General features: G+C 41.4%; 2 protein-coding genes across 2 annotated transcripts in view; one reads left to right on the top strand and one right to left on the bottom strand.

Annotated features, from left to right (window-relative positions):
• LOC309377774 (dynein light chain roadblock-type 2) overlaps positions 1-25569 on the top strand; it is a 384929-nt gene that overhangs the window by 297051 nt on the left and 62309 nt on the right. The gene's annotated exons all lie outside the window — the stretch shown is intronic.
• Positions 1-25569, bottom strand: part of TNIP3 (TNFAIP3 interacting protein 3) — a 63303-nt gene that overhangs the window by 17520 nt on the left and 20214 nt on the right. The window contains exons 3-9 of the mRNA XM_081925523.1: positions 21165-21242; positions 20636-20710; positions 19173-19238; positions 17385-17516; positions 14088-14195; positions 7648-7767; positions 2709-2834 (exon numbers count right to left, since the gene is read on the bottom strand). Of these exons, the coding sequence (XP_081781649.1) occupies positions 2709-2834; positions 7648-7767; positions 14088-14195; positions 17385-17516; positions 19173-19238; positions 20636-20710; positions 21165-21242 (705 nt within the window). The remainder of the gene's footprint in view (positions 1-2708; positions 2835-7647; positions 7768-14087; positions 14196-17384; positions 17517-19172; positions 19239-20635; positions 20711-21164; positions 21243-25569) is intronic.

The following is a 25569-nucleotide window of genomic DNA, read 5'->3' on the forward strand; positions in this document are numbered from 1 at the left end:
CGTACATTTTGATCTTTCCTTTCCAATTCCTGCAAGAAACGTTGACCAGAAGAGCCACAAACAAACCTGATAACTGCATTTATGTATTACTTATATAACAGTTAAGCATGTCAAATCACACCATACAATCTCTACAATGATAATGTAATGTTCTGATTTTATAGGAAGGCACCATGGCTGCAGAAGGATAACATGCTTAATGAAAAGGATGCAAGATGGAGGTAGAAAATAACAGAGTAGAACCACAAGGCGACATCGACTTAGTGATTGGCACAAGCACACTTTTGATTTATTTAACCAAATTTACATACCACTTGATTGCTAGAAAACCCTTAAGCCATTTACAAAAATAAAAATAAAATAATTGATTAAAATATATATTTAAAAACAGGTATTTAAAAATATTCAAAAGATGATGAAAATCAACAGAGACAAATCATATGCAACTTCTGCATGTCTTGGTAGGCTTGTCATTGAAATTCTACTCAATATTGATCCAGCATAGATTCCAATGTATAGTTAGCAGAGTAAAAACTTAGACATGTTGCAGGATTCCCAAAAATAGACCAGAGGCTATTGTATTTCATCCAGCAGAGCTTTACTGCTACTGAAGGCAAATGAGCATAATGGTCACAAATCCAATACATTCTGGATTGGCACTGTCTATAAGAAATCCAGTTGCAGCAGACTTAACTTAAACTTACAATAACTTATAATAAGACTAAACCTTAACACTATGCATACTATGTACAGAACTCCACACCAGAAGGAAAGAGAGGCAGAAAGACAAAGTGGAACACAGGCTCCTTCTGGCTTCCGTTAATTGACGGAATCTAATTAATTAATCTGCCCTACTTTTATAGTCAGCATGACCATGACAGAAAAGATAACAAAGCCAGTTTAAGCCAGCTTTTCTGAAGGTATAACCTAAACATCATAAACCTTCTGCTTATGTTTTTCACACAGAGAAGCTTCCAGAACCCTCTTGAATCAAGTAGAATAGGAAAGATCTCTACGCATCAGATCAATACTTTCTGCACTAAGAAATGCAAACTAACAATGTTTCCCTAGACAAAAATGTTTTAAGACAGCACCAAAAAGAATACTGTGAAGGTGCCCATCTTATGCCAATAGATAGGGAGTTCCAAAGGGTAGGTGATGCCACATTAAAGGTAATTGGGTGGCACTTGTAACAGTGACAGTTATGCAGACTGAAGTGACTGAGCAGGCGCCTATTGGTAAGGTGATCCTGCAGTCAGCTGGTCCCCAGCTGTCAAGGGCTTTATATACTAATAGTAACACCTTGAACTTGGCCCAGTAGCCAATGGGCAACCAGTGCTGATCTCTGAGCAGAGGTGTAATATGCAGACTGGGTCTCACTCCTGCCAGCAGCTGTGCTGCAGCATTCGGCACTAACTTCCAGAGCAAGTACAAGGGAAGCCCCACATAAAATATGTTGCAGTAATCCTATTTTGTCAACAATGCCTGGACCGATGTGGTCAAGCTCTCCTGGTCCAGGCAGTTGTATAAGTTGTATAAGTCAGAGCTGGTAAAGGGCACTTCTAGCCACTGATGCTACTTGGCCCTCCAGTGACAGAGCTGGATCCAGAAGCACACCCAACCTTCATACCTGCTCCTTCAGGAGGAGTGCAATCCTGTCAGGCGCAGGCAATTGACTGATTTCTTGGGCACAGAGACCACTCATCCACAGTGCCCCCATCTTGCCAGGATTCAAATTCAGCTTATCATGTTTCCTCGCTAGCACTTCAAGGATACAAGGGCCTAACCTAATGAGATCCTAGCAGAACAAGGATTTGAACAAAATATATTCATGGGTTGACTGTCACTTATAGCTCTTTAGATGCAGGTGATTAGCGGAGCAATCCTATGTGATGTTTATATAGTAAATTGCTTCAGGATACTTTGTGGGACTCGGGTGGCACTGTGGGTTAAACCACAGAGCCTAGGGCTTGCCAATCAGAAGGTTGTAAGTTCAAATCCCCGCAACGGGGTGAGCTCCCATTGCTCGGTCCCTGCTCCTGCCAACCTAGCAGTTCGAAAGCACATCAAAGTGCAAGTAGATAAATAGGTCCAGCGGGAAGGTAAACAGCATTTCCCTGCGCTGCTCTGGTTCGCCAGAAGTGGCTTAGTCATGCTGGCCACATGACCTGGAAGCTGTATGCCGGCTCCCTCGGCCAATAAAACGAGATGAGCACCGCAACCCCAGAGCCGTCCGCGACTGGACCTAATGGTCAGGGGTCCCTTTACTCTGTTTACTCTGTTGTATGCAAATAGAGCTTAGGCAAGCATATATAAGATGCAGCCTTAGTTGCGCAAATCATACAGAATAGCCAGAAAATGTTATTCTGCTTAATTCCCTTGAAACTATCTGGGATCAGAAACAAGAGATCAAAAAAACAACTTTGGTGCTTGTTACAAAATATTTCATGAGGCACTGCATTTTTCACAAGTCACTCCATTTAGTTAGTGTGTGTGTATTTATGTGTGTTCAAGGTGAGGGTTTTCCTCATTTCATCACCAACATTACTCCAGAATGATTTCATCCCAGATGGTGACCTCATATAAAATCTGTGTCAATTAACGGAAGCCAGAATAGAACGGAAGCCAGAATTGGGTTGAATGGAAAGTGAGAAAATAAGGAGGAAATGCACATGTTTTGGCAATGATACATTTGTTTTTATTCATACCTGAGAATTTAGGGTGTCCAACTGAAACTGTATTCTCTCATTAATTCTTAGCAGTGCTTCTTTTTCTTCGTTAAGTCTCTCTCTATCAGATCTTTCCTTTTTAAAGTCTTCTTCATATATCTGAACCTACAAATGAGGATAATATATATTCAGTAGAGGTAATGCCCCAAATCTTAATTTTATAAAAGGTACAAAATAGGCAAGTCTATCCATTTACATGAAAAATGCTTTAAAAGGAAATGTCATGGTGGGTTCTGACATTTTAGTAATTAAAAAAAGTTATTTGTTCTCACAAACCTTCCCCTCTAATTTATTTATTGAATTTATATACCACCCTATACCCAGAGATCTCACAGAATTTTACATGATTTTTATATTCGGTGTGGATATAAGAATTAATATTCAAAGAATCCATAATCACATAATTAATAACAATTAACAATCACAGAAAGATTATAGGGATTTCTGGCTTCAATTTGGTATTTTCCTATAAATTCCCTATACTTACACAGGTTTTTAGTTCCATCCATCAAACAAAATTAAATGGTAATATACAGAGCAATCGTGTACTTTTACTCAGAAATAAACCTCAGTGTGTTCAATGGAGCTTACTCCCAGGTAAACATGCATACATCTACAGGCTAATTCTCAGCTCTGGAGAGAGAGAAAAAAAGCTACTTTCCAGGACAAAGAGTTTTGGCAACTTCAGGTAGGCATGATTGCAAAATGTTTAGCCATTCAAATGAATACATTTCATTGATAAGTAATTAGCATAAAATTTCAACTCATCTGGTACAATTTGAATTCCATTTATGTCAAGAGTAAATCACCCTTTAATTTTAGTATTTCAAGACTACACTCACTGTCTCATATATCAAGAGTCAGAAAGGCTTTGATTTTTTTTAAAAAAAGGAGAAACACAACACATCTTTAAATAACTCTGGATGAAATCAAGAATGAGATTCTATTAAAAAACTATCCATGCCCGACTGTGGCAAATATTTTACAAAATGTATGCTTATAAGGGAGACAACTGTGGCTTGACACAATTGCTGGCAATTTATCAGATTACACACTCACTTTCTATATATACACTGTGTTAAGCTACACCACCTTAGGTGGCAATCTCTGAGACAGTCCAGGGCAGAGGTGGGCAAAAGATAGATTGGTACTAGATTGTTTTATCTTGGGTCATTTGCAGTAGATTGACAAGGATTTCCAACACCTAATTATTTAACAAGAAATTTACTTTTCCCACTCAAATTAGGCTGCTGAAATGAAGAAAGCTAGCCAGATGTGGATCTGTTTGTTAAAGGAGTGTGGGTTCAGCTCATTTCTGGTACTGAAAACAAAGTCCTATGCTTAGACTTCACTAGGAGTCACCCTGTTCTTTTAGTCTGTCTGTTGCATCTTTTCCACATATCTATTGCTGAAGTTCCAGTAAAAGCAGAAAGCAGATTCAACAAGTCTGAAGCCAGCCATGGCTGTCCCAGCACCCTCCCTACTCCTCCCTCAAAAAACTTTCTTAGAGCAGCTGCTCTGTTTGTGCCAAGAACTGATGGGAGGGAAGAACACATGGGGGTGAGGAGAGTAGGCTGTATGCTGAGACCCTGGATCCAGCAAGTGTTAAAATATAAGCCAAGGCTACTTTCCTGGTGAGGTGATCACCTGGGAGATGGGCCATTAAGGGGAACAAAGGAAGTGGATCTGTGTGAGATGGTAAATGGATAGTTAGAAGGACAGAGTTGAGAGCAGAGTTTGGAGAGGTGTGAACTAGAAGCAAAGCAACAAACTAGGGAGAGAGAGAGAGAGAGAGAGAGAGAGAGAGAGAGAGAGAGAGAGAGAGAGTGTGCAGTGTTTCATTTCTGTTTAAATCCAAGGTTACAGCTATGGGAGAAACGGGTGCTAATGCTATGAATCTCTCCATCATAAACTCAGGTTATATATGTGTAAATGAATCATATATCCTAAAGATACATTCTCCACTGTGCCTCATTCTGAAGAAGACACAAACCCTGGAAAAGCGCCCGGATCGCCTGGAATCTTACACTGCTCAGAGATAGGAATGGTGCTCATAGCTAGTCTACTGCTTGCTTCCCTTCAGACTGTGGCTGAAAATGGGCTTCCTCACCCCAAACCTGTGCTTCTTGTAAAGTGCTCCATTATGCAATGAAGTGTTCTGTCTCCTTGTAGTTGAAAGCAGAGGTTTTCAACTTTTTTTTAGTCCATGGCTCCCTTGACCAACTACATTTTTTCTGTGAGAGGGCATCAGAGGAGGGAGGGAAAGAAAGAGGGACAGAGGCCAGTATTGCCCTGACCATCATTCAAGGCACCCCAGGGCACACTGGTTGAAAACCACTGGTTTAAAGGATTACAGGGAACATGCCATTTCCGGAATTATTGGCAGGGCTGGGTGGGTGTTGGTGTTGGTTGACACAATTCCTCCTGTTATTTATTTAATGAAAGTTATATGCTACTTGATTGTAATAAAACTTCCAAACAGTTCACCAGAAATATTTAATACAATAGTTAAAACCAAGTAATTAATTTAAAAAAAATAATAATTAAAATCATCAGTAAACCAAAAAGAGATTAAAAGATGACGATGTCTATGCATCTGGATAGGCTTGCATCAGTCATGATCTTTCCCCCCATGAGTATGCACTTGTAAGGAGCAAATCACTAACAGCTAGTGCATGAGTAAGTCAGGAAGACTTCAATTAAAAATCATTATGAACAACCACTTACTGGAAATGCTGATAAGTGATAATGCACCAGTGTCTCTAGTCACTGGATTATCAACCCCATGAGTCATGCAGCCTATCTTGCACATTCCCAGGGAATTCTACTTGATGTGCTCAGAATCCCAGAGTTTAGAAATACCACTTTCAGAACCTTATAGCCAAAGTTAGTCAGTTCTGAATTTCAACCACAAAACAGAGACAGTGCATCCCTTACAGAGCTACCATTCCCAGCACCCTTAACAAAATACAGTTCCCAGGATTCTTTGAGAGGGGAAATTTGTGCTGTGAATTGCTTTAAAAGTATAGTATTGATGTCGCATAGGACTCCTTGGGACTCATGGTTCTTCCACATCTTCTGGAAGCAGAATTAGAACTGTAGTTCCACACAGGAATGTATACTCCTGTATTCAGCAATCCTGCAATGTCCCACAGCAGATGGAAAAGTACTCAGGCACTACTGATGTGTTAATGCAGCCTTAAAGGGAGATCAAAAACACGATTATCCAGAAGCATTTGCTTTAACCGAACCTACTCCCTAGAATAGCGTTCCTGCTCAGAAATAGAGATGCAATTTCAGTATCTGCTTTGTTTTAAAATCACCACCAACCTGGTATTTAAAAAGAGGTGAGGGTAACAGGGAAGACATTGTATAAATCACATTGGCAATAACTTCTCAAATTATTTGTAATAATTGAACGAAGAAATGACTACAGTGTGGAGGCAATTCAGGGCTTGCGAAGCCATAAAGCAGGTAGATAATCTGCTCTAGATGTTTAGTTGATAGTGATCTGCCAGTGGGCATACACTATCTGCTTTTTCACACAGCTGGCTGCCATCCTGGTTCTCTTTGGGAAAGAGTAGAGTCCTTGTGTTTGGCTAAGCTTCCTCTATTTTTGAGTCTTGGGGAATGGTTGTGACCTCTCCTACCCTTTCCATACAAACAGACACGATAAGGTAGGAGGAGGGGAGCTGGGGCTGGAAAACTGCCCATTGGCCCTGCTGTTGGTTCCCCTTATTATATCGTCCCCACAACCCTTATTATAATTACTGCAAGCTTAAGACATGAAGGAGGCTTAGAAAACTAAAGGAGGTAGTGCAAAATGTCCTTATAACATGGAATTGGAACCTTCTGTCCTCCAATATGCAGTTTGAACTCCACAGCGTCTCAACGGATGCATAAAATGAAATGATACAAAAAAGAAAAAAAGACTATAGATTTAAGTGCCCTCTGAAGTATAGGGGGGAAGGGGGGGAGGGAATGATATCCTCTGTTTTATTGTGTGTACAATCCATTATTGAACAATCAAATTCAAGGCTTTACCCTTCCACATGTGGCATGCATTACATGAGAGTAAAATCTGGCTCAGCCCTTCAAACGTGACAGAAACAAGTATTTTAGTCCACGGGCCTTCCCATCCTACACATTTGTATTTCAGCAACTGACTCTAACAGTGTCCAGAATGACAGACTTAAAACCTAAGGTTAACTGGAAAGTAACATAATTTTAAACGGATGGGTTCCTGTCTAAAAGGAAACCCGGGGGGGGGGAGGGAGGGAGGGAGGGAGGGAGGGAGGGAGAGAGAGAGAGAGAGAGAGAGAGAGAGAGAGAGAGAGAGAGAGAGAGAGAGAGAGAGAGAGGTAGCAGCACATCTTTTCCTGAGGTTCTGCAACACTGATTAAATCAATCTTCCGTTCCACAGATAATGGAGTTTATTTGAGCCACTTGGGGACACTTTATATGCTTTTAATTTATCTGTCCACTTAGAATATTGAACTAAAGAAAAGTCTTGCACTAAGAAGAACATGATTCATGAGCAATGTATAGTCTCACAAAAATGGGGAAAGGGCACGTGGCTTCTTGATTATCCACTCCCATCGGTGGCATTTGATAGGTGAGTTGAGTAGGATAATTGCAACTGAAATAGCAGTATGAAAACAAAACGTAAATATACGGTAGATCAACCAGTTGGGGAGGATGTGTGAGCTGATCTAGCTGTTTATAATTGAAGTTTACTAGTATAAATGGTAGTGCTACATCTGAAAACCAGACTTTATACTGAAAATGCCAACCTTCATTTATAATGGTTCTGAGCTCATCGTGGAATTCATGCACAGAATAAAATGCTCATGTTAAAACCTAGGAGTTCTACCTTTAGAATTAAATGAATTACAATGCTACTGCAATCCATTCATACCTGTTGCCTGAGAACTTCCATTTGCATTTTCATCTCTTCATGGTTGCAGTTTATATCCTGGGCATTTACAGGAGTCTCATGCAAGGGGGCACTTTGATTTTTCAGGGCATCCTGAAGCGCCTGTAGCCAAAAAGGAAGAAAAGGGGGGAAAGTACTTTACACATGGAGTTCACTACATAAAAATCATTGCTTTTTAAGCAGTACAATCTTCATTTGCCTTTCTAACTAACATATTTATAATCCCTAGTAAAGGTTGGGGAATCTGCGTCACAAGAGGAGTTCTCAAACTGGGGGGCAGCCCCCCATTCCTTGGAGGTGCAAAGACACCTGAAGAGAAAAGGATATTACGGTCTTGAATAAATGGGCAGCTTCCACCATCCGCAACACACACAGCAAAGATATGTGTGCATCTGTGGGTTCAATCCCCGCCCCCAGTCCCATTATCCCAACCTAAAGGTGGTAGAATATTTAAGCACATTTATGCCACTTTAATAACCATGGCTTCCCCCAAAGAATTCTGTGATGTGTAGTTTACTCCTCAGAGAGCTATATTTTCCAGGATTCTTTGGAGGGGAAATCATGTACGCTAGTTTTTTGAGGGAGTCAAATACCTCATTTTCTAGCTTTTTAAAAAACTTAGTGTTAAATTAGTATTATTACCACAGTCCAAAGACTCTCACAAGGCTGCATTCAACTGCATATTATAATTTCAGCACGTTCACCTGCAGAGCCCTTTATTGTGGTTGGGCTGGTCATGGCAGTGGAGCCCACACAACAAGGGAGTCCTATGGTACAGTCCTATGCATGTTTACCTACGTGCAAGTCCCACTATGTTCAATGGGACTTTCCTCCCAGTAACTGTGTTTGGGATTGCATCCTCCATTGAGAAGGGCAAATTCAAAAAGGTTGAGAAACACTTTCATGAGAATTTCCCCTACTAAGCACACCCTTCTGTGCAATTTTGGCTAAAGATTAGGCTTTAAATATGAACTGAATTGAATTTCTCCTCATCCCTACTTAGGATTGCTCTGTATTTAGAGAAGCTTTTATTTGATTTTGAAACTGGTCATAGCAGAATGCCCTGAACCAAGAAAAATCAGCAATGTGAAGTACATACATCTGCACCTGATATGCTGACTTTAACTGATAAATAGAACACTGTGTAATTCTTTATAGCAACTATAAAAGAAAATAACTCTCACATACATATGGCCAGCATATTATATCATTAAAATCACATTAGGCAACAGTACTATTTAGGCTGCAATCCCAAACCCACTGAGTGGACATGGTTAGGATTCTGCTCTAAGTTATCAGAAAACCAAACTCCTAGTCCTAGCTGGGCAGATGAAGCTCATCAACCTGGAAAGGTAGCCCATCTAGGAGAAGGAAAACTGATCTGAAACCTCCGCTAACTTGCAGGTTATCTTCAGAAGAAGAAAAGACTGAGGAGTAAACCCTACACAAACCTGGAGTGGGTGGTGCTTGTACGCCTCCTCCCAACAATTCCTGCAGCTAAGGTGGTGCCAAACACATTGCTCTGTTTTCCTTTGAACCACATCAGTGAGGCCAAGAGCAGGGCCTTGTCATCTGGCCAGCCCAGGGCCTCCATACACACTGCCCAGGTTTTTGTGCCCTGGAGAGGTTGCTCCAGTGCTGCTAACACAGCAGTTTAACTTCACCCCTGGATATATACTCCATTGCCTCTTGAGACAGACAGATGCTAACGCAATGCAGTCCTAACTATCTAATTCCTCAAAATTAGAAGTAACTTAGAAACTGATACCTTTAAATAAGGCATGTTATTGTAACTAATCACAAATGAGAGGAGGAATGGAACTAAGGCAAAACAAAAAACCCCTTATATTCTAACAAACTCAAAGTGCATTTTCATTTAAGAGTTCCTCTAATTGGTTCCAAATCGTAACCTGACTTCAATATGTTTTGTTAACCATGCAATAAATGTGCACGAGATCTCATTTGGCTTTTCTTGTTACCATGTGGCTTACACCTGTGGAGATGACAATACATTTGCGTGCTGTATTCAAGGCTCTCTTATCCAAAGATGACCTTATGTCATTTTTTCTTCTTGATGAGAGTTGTTTCCCCCACTTCCACATCTCTCTTTTGCCATATGTTAAGCCTCCTTGCCAAGGGACGTGGGTGGAGCTGTGGTCTAAACCACTGAGCCTAGGGCTTGCCGATCAGAAGTTCGGCAGTTTGAATCCCCACGACAGGGTGAGCTCCTGCTGCTCGGTCCCTGCTCCTGTCAACCTAGCAGTTCGAAAGCAAGTCAAAGTGCAAGTAGATAACTAGGTACCGCTCCAGCAGGAAGGTAAACGGTGTTTCTGTGCGCTGCTCTGGTTCGCCAGAAGCAGCTTAGTCATGCTGGCCTCATGACTCAGAAGCTGTCTGCGGACAAAACACCAGCTCCCTCTGTCAGTAAAGCAAGATGAGCACCGCAACCCCAAAGTCGTCTGCAACTGGATCTAACAGTCAGGGATTCCTTTACCATTTTAAGTCTCCTTGCCACTTGAAACATGTCATTCTTTCAGCACAAACCTGGACATCTATTTGGGAATCAGTGGACCAGGTAAGTGTGCACAGGATTGCACAGCAGGAAGTACATATAAACTTACCATGAAGTACATATAAATAGACATGTAATGGATTGTGTTGTAAATGTATCAGTTGCCCTATGGATTCTTGTAGACATGTTTATATATCCAAATAAACATAATTTTATTCTAACACTGAGTAAGTTCCTATAGCACTTCTTTAGTCACTCACTGTGATAGGGTACTGAACCAGGAAATTGGAGACCAGGGCTTGAATTCTCACCCAACAATGAAGCTCACTGGGTGTCCTTGGGCTGATGTGCTCTAGGCCTTCTTGTGAATATTAAATGGGAAGGAGGAAAACTATGTATGCCACCTTGAGCTCCTTGGAGTAAAGACAGGATATAAAAATTAATTAATTAATTAATTAATTAATTAATTAATTTTCCTGCCCTATCCAAGTACAGTGGTACCTTGGGTTACATATGCTTCAGGTTACATACGCTTCAGGTTACAGACTCCTCTAACCCAGAAATAGTGCTTCAGGTTAAGAACTTTGCTTTAGGATGAGAACAGAAATCCTGCTCCGGCGGTGCAGCGGCAGCAGAAGGCCCCATTAGATAAAGTGGTGCTTCAGGTTAAGAACAGTTTCAGGTTAAGAACAGACCTCTGGAATGAATTAAGTACTTAACCCGAGGTACCACGGTACCGTAAGCTGCAACAATGACAATGAGGGTACGGTATCTCCACCATACTGCTCCACCACACTGGTAGTTCCCAATTACTTCTCAATTCATGATATCATGAGAGTTTTGCATTCAAGTTAAAAGCTTGAAGTGATCATATCCATAGGTAAACATCTGCGTGGTGAGGAGGCATTTAAGCTGTAAATGCTGAGGTGTTTTCTATAACTTTCCACTAGTGTGCAATGAAAAATACTGTTGGCAGTTTTGCCACCCTCAGATTCTCACAGTTTATGCCATGACTCAAAAATATTGGGTTGTAAATAACAACAACATGCTTCCTGAAAGTCATTATTTATTTGCATGCTAGCCTATGACATTTCATTTTGTTTCTCCACCTGTAATTAATTGCAAGATTCAAGTGGACCAGAACTAACATTTTTATTTTAATGACAGTGTATTTTTCATGCTTGAAGTTTTGTGTTTTGTTGCTTAGCTTAAAGCTTGATAGAACTATTTTTCAGAGAAATGTGTTTCCTCAGGAAGTGTTCGTGGTTTACCAGGAGATAGGGTTAAAAAGGAAATACCCTCATTGCTTTATGTAGCCTCTCTTGGTGGAAATATGCTTTATGCCTCTCCAGCAATGGCTTTCTGTTCTTCCTTTGCAACATTTTAGAAGCTGGCTATACACCTGGAGTATCCAGCCAGGGCTGGTTTGTGTGCAAAAGCTTGGTGTGGATCTGCATGTACAAACAGCTGCTACTTGTATTATTTTCCTTTCCCTGCTCCAAGAACTGGGGTGTGATGCATAGCCCCTGTTGAATACTTTAATTCTGCCTATCATATTCTTGCTGTTCCGAGTATCTAAGTAGGTTATGTGCACCTAGTTCCAGCTGCTAAAGATGTGGAGATTTGGATCTGGGCCATATTCTCCAAATAATCAAGAGATACATACATCATCCCGTTTCTCTTGTACATGAGAGAGAAAGGGAGGTAGAGACACAGGCAGGGGGAGACCATCATTTTGGCACACAGTCTCTTGAGTACAAGGCAAAAAAGTGCAGAAAAACTATAACATACATGGGGGGCTTGAAACAAAATGTTGCAGCACTGAGTGTTCCTGTTCAATAGTCCAGTCCATATTATTTATTCCCTCACCATGCCCTAGTTTTCTGTTTGTTTTCACCCTTTCAGCAGTCATCCCACACTCCTCTTCCCTTTGGGCTTAAAAAAATTATCTGTATACTTCAAGTATACAGATAATCTGCCTCTTGTGTGAGCGCACCACCATTTGATTGCATAAGGACGGCAGTTCAGAGAACTGAGATGACTGTTAGTAGATATGATATGATATAAACTATAAATCAGAATTTGTGGCATTCAGAAAGTAAACATAAAAAGTAGGAGCTAAGGGGCTTTAGTTGCACTTTACCAAATAGCTACAATAGGCAGCAATGTCTGGAAGGCCACAGATTCCCTACTTCTACTCTAAGATATTTACCACATTTGTTGCATCATGCAAAATCAGTTAGAACATAAAAAGATCAGATGGATCAGCCTCTCTCAGGGGCTGAGAACACCTTGCAGCTCAGGGACCACATTCCCTTCAAGTGACTGCATGCCAGTGGTGGTCAGGGCCAGAGCCAAAAGTGGATGGGCATGACTCCTACCTTCGTTCAGTAGGCAACATTCCAGCCACACAGAAGCCACAGGTTTCTACACACACAAACAGTGGCGTAGCGTGGGTTGTCAGCACCCGGGGCAAGGCAAGTAATTTGTGCCCCCTAACCCGTGGATTTGCGCCCCCCTAACCCGTGGATTTGTGCCCCCTAACCCGTGGATTTGCGCCCCCTAACCCTAACCCCCAGATGTTGCGGCTGGCCCCCCCTGCACCCCCACGCTACGCCACTGCACACAAACACACCTTACATCTCTCCATCTCCCATCAAGGTGAGTACAATTCAAGGAAACAATCCAGCCAGGCACAAGGACGCGAGGAGAGTGTGGAGCAAAGCCAGAGAGAAGTGTGGCTTGGGGAGAGGAGACATGATCTGGACAGTGTCCCAAGAGCCAGATATAGAGGGCTGGGGAGTTGCATTTTGGAGGTTCCTCATCTCCTCCAATTCTCCGCTGAAGAATTGATGCTTTTGAATTATGGTGCTGGAGGAGACTCTTAAGAGTCCCATGGACTGCAAGAAGATCAAACCTCTCCATACTGAAGGAAATCAACCCTGAGTGCTCACTGGAAGGACAGATCGTGAAGCTGAGGCTCCAGTACTTTGGCCACCTCATGAGAAGAGAAGACTCCCTGGAGAAGACCCTGATGCTGGGAAAGATTGAGGGCATAAGGAGAAGGGGACGGCAGAGGACGAGATGGTTGGATAGTGTTTTCGAGGTTACCAGCATGAGTTTGACCAAACTGCGGGAGGCAGTGGAGGACAGAGGTGCCTGGCGTTCTCTGGTCCATGGGGTCACGAAGAGTCGGACACGACTAAACGACTAAACAACAACAACAACAACATATCCTCCAAACTTAAGTCCAGCATTCTGTCTCACAGAAGCTAACCAGATGTCCATGGGAACCCACAAGCAAATGCATTAGCACAACAGCTCTCTCCTGTTTGTGTTCCCCAACATTCCCATCAATGCAAATGGTGTTTCCTCAGAGTAAACATCCAGTAATGTAGGTTGTTGTTATAATAGTCTTCACGTCACCTAGAGTGAAGGGGGACAAACTACAAGCTCGGTTCAAACATGTTTCCCCCTATCAAAAAAACCCCCTCTTCCTGACCTGGTTTCTCCTTAAAAATCTCATACACAAATGCACAGCTGCTATTTGCCACTGAAGGTGCTACTTACTACAAACAGCAGCTGGGGGAGCAAATAGCATTAGGGATCATTTTCAGTGGGGTACTGGTCTAGCCCCCAATCTGGACCAGCAGCATAATAAGGATCGGGGCCCTGCATGGCTGTGTTTCTTTTAAAATAAAGACAGCCACCTTATGCATGCTCTTTGAAAACAATGTTTCCGTGTAATTTTATTACCTTGTGTTCTCAGAAGCTATTAGTGCAGCAGGTGACCAAAAGAATGCTCACCAACTTTACAATCAGTAGCCGCCAAATGGATAAACTTCTTTACCTGAGCAGGTAAAGATTTCAAAGCAAAGAGATCAATATTCTGAAACAAGAATATCCTTACCTTGTTAAGCCGACTTATTTCACGTTCATAATGAATCTTTTTCGTATTTGCTAAGGAGGTTTCTTCTTTCAGAAGTCTATTCTCTTCCTTTAGGATTTTTTTGTCTCTCTGGAATGTAAAAACACATAGATTGTTGATAAAGTGCAGATGGTTGCATTTTTTCTTGGTCTGACAGATGTGCTGTATTTTTTTATTATTATTCCAAGGAAGCGTGCCAAACTTCTCGGGAAGAAAACAGCAGCAGAACTGATGGATAGCTCATCCCAGATACACTAAAGTCTGATGAAATTCTATTGACTACCTTTTGGGCTCTCATGTGGCACATATAGGTCATAAAACTGCATGAGGTAGCTGAAGAAATATAGAGCTTACCCCTTCACATATATAAATACCACCCTGAAGGCCTTGTTGTTGGACAATGTGTCTGTCAAGGAGGCAGCAGAGGTCATGGTTAGAGCACTAGAGTAGCCCCACAATCCCCAGCCAAAGGAATGAAATCTTAGAGGGGGGATTTAATTGTATTTTATCTTGAATTTTTTTCCACCCTACAGTTTCAAAGCAGACAGCACTTACTGGTGGGGGGGAACAAAGCTGGAGGAGATCCCCCCAGATTTATTTGAAATATTTCTGGCCACCCTTCATCATATGATTCCAGGGTAGGTTACAACATAATTAAAACAAGAACAATTCCAGACACAAAGTCCAGACAGTTAAGAGGAAGTAAAAACACAGCATGAAAAGTTATGGGTGAATCTCACAAGTGGCTCTTCCCCAATTGTCTGCCCTTTCATGACACCAAAAATCCGCTGCTTGAGGTGGACCCCTCATTTTGCCTAATGGTAAAACTGGCTGTGCTTCAACGATAGCTTAGCCTAAGACTTTATCCAACTTGAAATGTAAACGGAATACTTCACTTGTCTCAAAAGTCAACTGACTTCCGAGGTCAAGAGCTATAAATAAATGAAACTAACAGTCTTAGTCACTCCAGTGATACCTGCCTAACATCAAATGTGCCAGATTCTGTAAGAAAAAGGGTAGTTTCACTCTGTCTGAAAGACCAATCATCTGCTAGAAAATAGATTAATAATTTGTTTTTGAAAACCAGAAAAGAGGAAGATACATTTAGATGAAGTTAGATCATTTGTCTATATAGTCCAGTATTGCCAACTCTGGCTGACAGTGGCTTTTCGGGGTCTCAGGCAAGGGTCCTTTCCCATCATGTGCAACATGATTTATTTTCTTACATTTATTTTCTGTTTTTCTTTCATCATGCAACCCAAGCTAACATACAAGTGATTCCCATGTCACCTGTCCAAGACACTGACTAGACCCAGATCTGCTTAGCTTCAGCAAGGAGATGGCTTCATGTGCCTTCAGACCGCACTTGAAATAATAGAGACTAAATCTGGAGCCTTCCATATACAAAGTGTGTACTCCATCAATGGACCATGATCCCTCCTAAGGCCACTGATAAATGGCTTCTCCATTGCAAATGCTTTTTCTACCTCTACTTAGTCAAAATTTTAGCATGCAGATTAGATTTTCTTATATTCTAATATTTTAATTTCACATATTTCTGAATTAATGGCCCTTGGAGAGTTATGGAGAACCCTGTTGGATCAGACCAAAGGTCCATCTAGTGCAGCATTCTTCACATTGCACATGCTTATCAGCAGGACATGAGCACAATAGCTCTCTGATATTGACCTACAAAAGCCTCCATCTGTTTCGTTCTATGCTACTTAGAAAACATTGGGGGGGGGGGTCAGCGAGATTGCCTACCCAGCAAAAATTCCCAGGATGTACAGAACAACTTAACATCTCCCTACTATTCCAGGATGAAAACCCAGATGTCACATACTCATTTGCTAGATTTTGCGCTGCCATGATGGATATTCACTGAAGGATGGTTTGTGTTACAAACCAGACCTAAACTGAAGGCCCATATTGCAAGACCTGTACCCTGTTAAGTTTTACTTCTTATAGTTGTTTTAACTACGTGTCTATTAGTCCTTAGGGACGCGGGTGGCGCTGTGGGTTAAAGCCTCAGCGCCTAGGGCTTGCCGATCGAAAGGTCGGCGGTTCGAATCCCCGCGGCGGGGTGCGCTCCCGCTGCTCGGTCCCAGCGCCTGCCAACCTAGCAGTTCGAAAGCACCCTCGGGTGCAAGTAGATAAATAGGGACCGCTTTCTAGCGGGAAGGTAAACGGCGTTTCCGTGTGCAGCTCTGGCTCGCCAGAGCAGCGATGTCACGCTGGCCACGTGACCCGGAAGTGTCTTCGGACAGCGCTGGCCCCTGGCCTCTTGAGTGAGATGGGCGCACAACCCCAGAGTCTGGCAAGACTGGCCCGTACGGGCAGGGGTACCTTTACCTTTACCTTTACCTATTAGTCCTTATGCTCTTACAGTTATTTTAACTGCGTGTTTTTTATTTGTCTTTTTCTTAGCTCTTATCTGTTTATTATTATCAGTTTTTACTCATCCATTATCAGTGTCTAATCTCACATTTTTCCTATGCTTGTTTCTTTGTCCTTATTTGCTCTTACAATTATTTGTTTAATTCCTATGCTGATCTGTGACCATAATAAAGTTCATTCTTCTTCTTCTTCAATGAGATTGCAAAGCTCCTGTTATTAAAGAGTTGGTTGAAACTGTACCCAAGTGATAGCTCAATGTATATAAATGCATTGCTGTTGGCATTTTTCTGTCTTGAGAGACAATGGAGTGCTCCTCCAGGGATGAAGTCAAACCTCTAGAGAATCACAGCACCTGCTGTGGCTGCAGAGACTTGTAACTGCTTTCTCCTGAATTGTTTTTGCTGCATTGGCAGCACCAAAGTGACCTCTCTGGGGCGCAAGCCTGGGCAGCGTATATATATATATGGAGGTCTGCCTCTCGGCCTCGCTGATGAGGTCCAAAGGAAAACATTTGTCACAGGAATTGACAAAAGAAGGCATACAAAGCACCATCCAACTGCCTTAGGGACTCCACTCCAGACTTGTGTAGGGTTTACTCCTTAGCATTTTCTTCTACCAAAGAAAGGCAGTGGGTATAGATTTTTCCTCAGGGTTTACCCCCAAAACCTTTCTCATTAATGAGTATAGATGCATATATATAAATGCACATATAACATCTACAGAAGCATTTGTTCTCTTTTTCTTTGTCTAAGAGTAACATAAGCTGTCAGCTAGATAACTTTTCTACTACTATTTTTGAACTGCAAACACAACTTTAACTAGACCGATGAATACTAAAATCCCCACCCCCACCCTGGTGAGAGTAAAACAACAGTTTCCTACCATTTCCTGTAGGAGGCTGTTTGAGGCCAGGGCTTCCAGCCTTCTACATTCCTGCTGCATTTGGTGCCTTTCTTTTTCCAGTTCCTTGACACTCTTCTGCATTGTTTCCAGTTGTGCTTTCACATCTGTGACCTGCAATGTGACACAAGGATAATTGAGGTAAGATAGATCCCTTTCTTTCACCAGGGTGCAGTGGCCGGGCAACACAATGGTCAACGTGGGAATGCAGGGACCACCACATGCTGTAAGATACATTTCAGGACAAATCTGTATGACTAAGCTTATGAGATTTAGAAGTCAAAAGCTGCTGAGCCTCTGAAGCTTGTGATGAGCTGTCCCATGGGGAATGATAAACCTATATAGAAAGGGGGGGGGGAGTTAGCTGTGCTGCATGAGGGGAAATCCCTGATCTAAATCTTACTTCAGGTAACTAAAAAAAGAAAAAAGACAAGTCACTGATTCTAATCTTCAGACACTGGCCCACATTCCTATTGGTTATATAAAGTTAATATTAGCCAACCTTACAGGACTGTTGTACAGTGGTACCTAAGGTTAAGTTCCGGAGGTCCGTACTTAACCTGAAACTGTTCTTAACCTGAAGCACCACTTTAGCTAATGGGGCCTCCTGTTGCCGCCGCACCGCCGGAGCACGATTTCTGTTCTTAACCTGAAGCAAAGTTCTTAACCTGAAGCACTATTTCTGGGTTAGCGGAGTCTGTAACCTGAAACGCATGTAACCTGAAGCGTATGTAACCTGAAGCGTATGTAACCCGAGGTACCACTGTACAGATTATTGAAATGCTGTGTGCAAAGTACTTTTAAAACTTGCTAGATCACAGCTTACTAGTATTATTTTTATGTTCTAAAACACTAACCTTTTCAGACCCAGAACTCAGCTTCACCCAACTTAAACAAAGGACTAGAGCAAAGACCAGATAACCTCCTGAGCTCACAACCCCATTCATAAGCAGCAAACATTTTGGGGACGCAAATTTGGGTGGATGGGACAGCTCAGCATTAACAGCAGTATCATGGTCTTCTCTTTTTCATTACCTTTGGCAACAGCTGCAAGACTAACACACTTCTTCCACAGGTCCCATTGCCATTTTCTTTTCTCCAAACTACCTGAACCTAGCATCATTTGGAGTGGCCATTTTACTGTAGTAGCCACCATCTTTTACCCCACAGTGCTCCAGGGCAACGCCAAATCCATCTGGAGCCCCATCATCCCTAGCTAACAGGACCAGTGGTCAGGGATGTTGGGAATTGTAGTCCCAAACATCTAGAGGGCTGGAGTTTGCCTATGCCTGCCCTAACCTGTGGTATAGTGGTTAAGAGCGGTGGACTCGTAATCTGATGAACCGTGTTTGCTTCCCCACTCCTCCACATGCAGCTGCTGGGTGACCTTGGGCTAGTCACACTTCTCTGAAGTCTCTCAGCCTCACTCACCTCACAGAGTGTTTGTTGTGGGGGAGGAAGGGAAAGGAGACTGTTAGCTGCTTTGAGACTCCTTAGGGTAGTGATAAAGCAAGATATCAAATCCAAACTCTTCTGCTTCTTTGGTCATCAGAATTCACTATCCTCTCTAAAAGACTGCAGCAATCATCACATCAAACCTACATCAGATGCACTTGCTAGGTTTTCAAAAGCAGTATATGTTTTTGTTCCTTGCCCACCCTTTCTGCTACTCTACCTTCCCCTTTTTAAAAACGAGACAAGAAAAAACAAAACAGATTAAAAGTATAGAAAGGTAGCCTCCACTTCTGTCACACTTAAATAGAAATTTACCTTTTTTCCATACTGCTGTTTCATTCGCCTGAACTGCTGATCCCATTGATTGTTCACTGCCAGCAGCTGAAATTATTAACTAATTGTGTTAGGTACATTATTTATTCTCACATTACAAGTGTGAAACCTGCAGTGGTCTTATATTTTAACCTTGGAACTGGCATATTATTTTAGAAATTTCATTTGCCTTATTTCCTCATTCTCAGAACAGGAATAGTGATAAAACATAAATATTTTAAATTTTAATTTAACCAAGTAAAATAATGCTCAATCACCATCAAATTCTTGCCCGAGGAAAAACATTTCAGAAGAAACAGAGGGCAGGACTTTGGTGGATTCTTAAATGTGGGAAGTTTCAATGCTGGTGTGAGCTGTGACCTACAGGGCCTTCCCCAACACTGGTATTTCCTGAGATATGCAAGAGTCATTGGAAGAATGTGGCTCTTAAAGCATGGAAGCCTCAGGTCATTTAAGGTTTTATTGATTATATCTGCTTCCAACCTCTTAACGGCACTACTTACAGCTGTTTTGTATTACTATCAAAACACTTACAATAAGTTTTGGTCCCGTTTGCCTTGTATGATATATTAAGCATAGGAATGAATGCTAGGGCAAGACGAATTGGGATTGGCAGCTGAGTCAGGCTTAATGCTGTGGAAATGCAAATGTTAAACACAAGACTTCCTGCAGGGATTTCTAAGATGAGCAGACTTCCCTCACAGCTCTGAAAGTTCACTTAGTTCACAGCAGCATGAAATGTGCTTCTTTCCTATCCTTTATATATACCATCATGTAAGCATTCTGGACAGGATAGCCCCTTACAACACACTACCAAGAAAAAGGGCAAAAGAGGTCACAGATTTGCAAAGCATTTGCATATACTAATTTATATGTATACATGAAAATTTAGAGGGAAAATATCAATAGAAATACATTACAATACATCATAGTGGGGAGACCTAGTGAACTGTGTGCCTGCTCATTCTGCCTTTTAGGTGATGTCAATAGGCAACTTCAAGGCATAATTACCTTCTTAAGTCTCTATGTTTAAACCAGACTTGGACCACACAATACTTCAAATAGATGGCTACTTCAAATAGGCAACTGTACAGGTGGATATATGCCACCATGATTCCAAAATCTTTTTTGTCAACATGTGAGGCCAAACCTTTTGGTCATAATGTGTAAGGAAAGTCCAGCTGAGCTCAAAGCTGCTTCAAAGGTTTTATTATGGCATCTATACCTGATACATTTTACATGTACATATAAACATGAACCATAATTATGCACACAATTTTCAACCACATGCATGATGCAATTCATGCTTTGTAGAACTAAGATTAGCCACTGCTTCCTCCAGAAAGATTAATGTGCATTTACAACAATGAATTTACAACCCAAAACTCCAAGTGAACAACCCACTGCAGTGCATCAACTTGTCCAAAAAAATGCTTAAAAATTACCTCTTGCCTTTGTTTTTCCAATGATATAATCTGTTGTTCCAGTACACCTACTGGCATCTTCTTTGTCGATGTATCCTATGAAAAGTAAAGAAAAAATATGTATATTAGGTACTGTTTCAGTGTATATTAGGAGCCCCCTGAAAAATGTGACTTAAGCAAACTATATAAGTTTCCAGAGTACACAGCAATAATAGATATATAATATTAGATACTTTTTATATCTTACATTAACAAAGAACAACCTTTGAAAAAAGAAAGAAAAAAGACTTTTTGATTTCATTGTCAATAGCTAATTATTATTTTTAAACTTATTGTAGCAGGAGCTTATGCATCTTTTCATAGCAGGAAGATGAAAAAGTTCTACATACATGACAAAGAAGCAGAGAAATCGGGGTGCCTTTAAGATACCTCTAAGTTAGAGTACTGCAACAATTACAGCCCGATACAAGATACGGTATTACTGGTCCTAGCACAAAATGAAAAGTCCAGTTGCCACAGACACATATGTCCAGCCAGTGCACTCCTTTACCCCTGACAGGCTGCTTGAAGTTCTCTTCTCATCCTCCATGCCCACCTGCATCTGCCGGGTGTTGTGTTCACTAAAGGCCTTTAAAGCAGACGAAGGAAAACAAGTCACATACGTTGTGTGGGAGAATTCATTCAAGACAAGAGGAAGGCCACTAAGACTTCACAAAAGCATCACAGAAAATGCATCCATGTCTTTCTCTCTGTGTGTGGAATACAGCAAGTGATGGAACTTGTATTTGAATCCTTCACAGACTAGGGGGCTTCCCAAAATGTCTCAAGTTATGTAGCCTATGATTCAGGTGAAAAGATAGCCGGCTGTTTCTTGTGGTATGTAAACTGCAGCTTCCTTGTTGTCACCCAGCTGTTCTCTGGGAGGGGAAGCTGTACAGACAAGAAAAGGGGAGTAAACGGACTAGGTCACACACCCCTCCCTCCTGCCACTGATAAGCATTTCCTCTTGGATCTCCCCCCCCCCCAATGTCCTTGCACATTCAGAGAACTTTTCAGATGGGATGTTAAGACACACTGTATATTTGCCCATGACAGGGAAATAAGTGAGTCATGGTTTATGTAAAATATGAGCAATGCTTCCGAAAACAATTGGGAAGGAAATGTCCGACATAACGAACAATATGTACCATGTAGCACAAAACCTATACAAACTGGGTGTGCAATTTTTTTTGCCCCAGTTAAACATGCATAAACATATTCTACCTCTTCAAATATTTGCTGGCTAGTAACAAAGTAGTGAGTTCACAAGGAAATAAATCAAGGTGTGTGTTCCTATTAAGACTGAATATCACAGAATTCTGATTTTCTCATTACACTAGTAGCAAGTGGTTGGCAATAATTTCAAGTCACATATAATTGTTAAAGTAATTAGAAAGTTCTGGGTTTTAGTAAAGTTGGCCTTTTACATTCCTGTTGTTGTTGTTTTTGCAGGTGTAGAGGGTGGGAATCAGAGGATTCAAATGAAGTATAAAGCCTTAAATCTACAGCGGTGGGGTAGGGAAATCATGATTGGTAGGTTCAGGGTGTGATGTCAGAGTTGGCCGATGGCAGGGAAAAGAGATAAGGATCAGGCCCACTGGGCCAAAATTGTTTCCTACCAGACACAAACAACTGAAGGTATTTCCAACAAGTTTTTCCACCAGGGTGAAAAGGTCTTTGTCCTAGGTGTTCATTTTCTTTCTTTTTTTTAAACTGCCTTTAGTTTTCTTTCTATTTATATACTTTCAATATAGCTGTTTTTATGGTATATCTGTAAATCACCTGGGACACAGGTAAAAGGCCATTCATAAATAAATTATGGAGGGCAAAAATGATGTATCAAAAATGAATGGAGCTTGAAAATATATGAGTTTCGTATTGAATATTGATAATCTTTTTAAAGGTCCGATGTTCTCAATTCATTTCACTTATTATCATGCATTATTTTTAAGCACCAACATATAATGTATTAAAATGTAAACCATGCTTTGAGAAATACCACAACTTTATGGGCAACTTGACCACTCATTTGGTTACTGTACTGATGAAATAATGGACTTTTCTGCAGTTCAGTCCCAGACATCTGCATGACAACTTAATGATTAAACAGCTATTTTACTTTAGAAACTAATGTTTAAGTCAAAATTTCCCATAAACAGTAAGTGCAGTTCAAATCAGAGCAACTTTAAACTTTTAAATATTCAAGAATGAATTTCCCCCTGTTTTGGTTGGCCCACATTCAGTCCTATACATTTTGGCTATTATTCGGTACACACATCCACCACTTTTAGTATCCTTGTCTGGCTCAGTTTACCTCAGTTACATCACAGTCAAATTCTACATTTTCAAATCATTGTATGTTCCTTCTTCACGGCAGCCTTCAATACAACCTGAAACCTATATAGAACCTAACTCAGGCTGTTTACACACTATACCTTTAAAGCACATTTGAATCACTTTTCCCCCCTCACAGAATTCTGGGCACTGTAGTTTATAAAGAGTTGCTGTGAATTATAACTCTGTGGGGGGTAAACATCAGTGCCCAGAATTCTTTGGGGGAAAGAATGTGCACATTAAAGGTACAGTGTATGCACAACCTAACCTCACCAGAGTGTCTGCTACGTCCTCACGCACTCCATCCTTTGTTGTTGTTTAGTCATTTAGGCGTGTCCAACTCTTCGTGACCCCATGGACCAGAGCATGCCAGGCACTCCTGTCTTCCACTGCCTCCCGCAGTTTGGTCAAACTCATGCTGGTAGCTTCGAGAACACTATCCAACCATCTTGTCCTCTGTCATCCCCTTCTCCTTGTGCCCTCCATCTTTCCCAACATCAGAGTCTTTTCCAGGGAGTCTTCTCTTCTCATGAGGTGGCCAAAGTATTGGAGTCTCAGCTTCAGGATCTGTCCTTCCAGTGAGCACTCAGGGCTGATTTCCTTCAGAATGGAGAGGTTTGATCTTCTTGTAGTCCATGGGACTCTCAAGAGTCTCCTCCAGCACCATAATTCAAAAGCATCAATTCTTTGGCGATCAGCCTTCTTTATGGTCCAGCTCTCACTTCCATACATCACTACTGGGAAAACCATAGCTTTAACTATACAGACCTTTGTTGGCAAGGTGATGTCTCTGCTTTTTAAGATGCTGTCTATGTTTGCCATTGCCTTTCTCCCAAGGAGCAGGCGTCTTTTAATTTTGTGGCTGCTGCCACCATCTGCAGTGATCATGGAGCCCAAGAAAGTAAAATCTCTCACTGCCTCCATTTCTTCCACTTCTATTTGCCAGGAGGTGATGGGACCAGTGGCTGTGATCTTCGGGTTTTTTTTTTTATGTTGAGCTTCAAACCATATTTTGCGCTCTGCTCTTAGACTATGTTTAAATGCAGATTCCATGTCTTCACCACCCACCAACATTTTTCCTCCTCTTCCTCTCCCAGCTGCCATCCTTCCTCCTTTTTACCATATAGCTTGATAAAGGGCTCTGGAGAATTTGAATGTTTGCACATTGTTTTGTGACATTTTGGATTGCCTACTAAAGTGTTGCCCTGATATAGATTTTGAATTGAAAGTCAGTGTTGGTTTCTCCCTACTGTTACCTAGGTAGGTTTAACAGACAGGAAACTGAAAAGCTAGAATACAGATAAAGAAAGTTGTGGTAATACTTTTACTTCTATGGTATAACGTGAACAGAAACCTCCTTTGTAGGTGTGTTATATTGCGAAGTATATATAGTTCTTCACACATTTAAAATTGCACATCACTGAAGGTGGGTGGGTTGTCAAAAGTGTGAATTGAGTAACAAGCATTGTGGACTGTACATGAATTCATTCATCCATTCAAAACTTTTATACCCAATGCTTCAACACAAAGTTTGCCCAAGAAAAGTATGTGCTGGATTTTAGGTCTTTTCTTATCATCTCTGCATAAGTAAGTATCTGAGGAATCCCCATCAAAATCCACAGTTATCTCCCTCTAAACCAAAATAATGAAACAAAGCTGTGAAACATGGCCCATTCACCATTGCCTTCCATGTTAGTTAGCATAACTAAAAGAATTACAAAACAGATGTGATTTAGTCAGTATGTGCAATGTAAGATTGCAAAGTATGTCAAGAATGAGAAGTAGATGAAAGAAGGGAAAAGGCATGTTCATGCTATCCAGACAATGCATGACAGTAAAGTCCACCTTAGGAAACAAAGCAGGAAGACTAGACATATAAGGTAAAAATATGTAAACGTTTGCAATGAAGTGCAGTGACGCTCTTTACTCAGAAAGGAGGAGAGGCATGGAATGCACTGGAACAGCAAAAGCATATCAAATTAAAATGCAAACTAATGCTCAAAGTGCTTCTTCAACTTTCCAGCATTTGCATAAACTATCAGAAGCGGTTTCGTCATGCTGACCACATGACCCAGAAAGCTGTCTGTGGACAAACGCCGGCTCGCTCGGCCTGAAGCTAGATGGGCACCATACCCCATAGTTGTCTTTGATTGGACTTAACCACCCAGGGGTCATTTACCTTTATCTTTTATCTTAGTATTTATTTAATACTTTTCCTGAATTCTCAAAGTATTTCCACATCTATTATCTCTTTAATGTTTACCATGACCCTATAATGTAGGTCTAACATTATTTCCTCCATCTTAATTTGCAGACGCAGGATATCTCAGAATATTTGCCATTGTTTTCCAGCAGCAGCAGCAGCATTTATAATATTGGAGAGACTAGTAAAGTAAAGGGACCCCTGACCATTAGGTCCAGTCGTAACCGACTCTGGGGTTGCGGTGCTCATCTCACTTTTATGTGGCCAGCATGACTAAGCCGCTTCTGGCGAACCAGAGCAGCGCACAGAAACACCCTTTACCTTCCCGCTGGAGCGGTACCTGTTTATCTACTTGCACTTTGACGTGCTTTCGAACTGC

This window comes from Podarcis melisellensis (assembly GCF_964234715.1).
Source record: "Podarcis melisellensis genome assembly, chromosome: 9".
Classification (NCBI taxonomy): Eukaryota; Metazoa; Chordata; class Lepidosauria; order Squamata; family Lacertidae; genus Podarcis; species Podarcis melisellensis.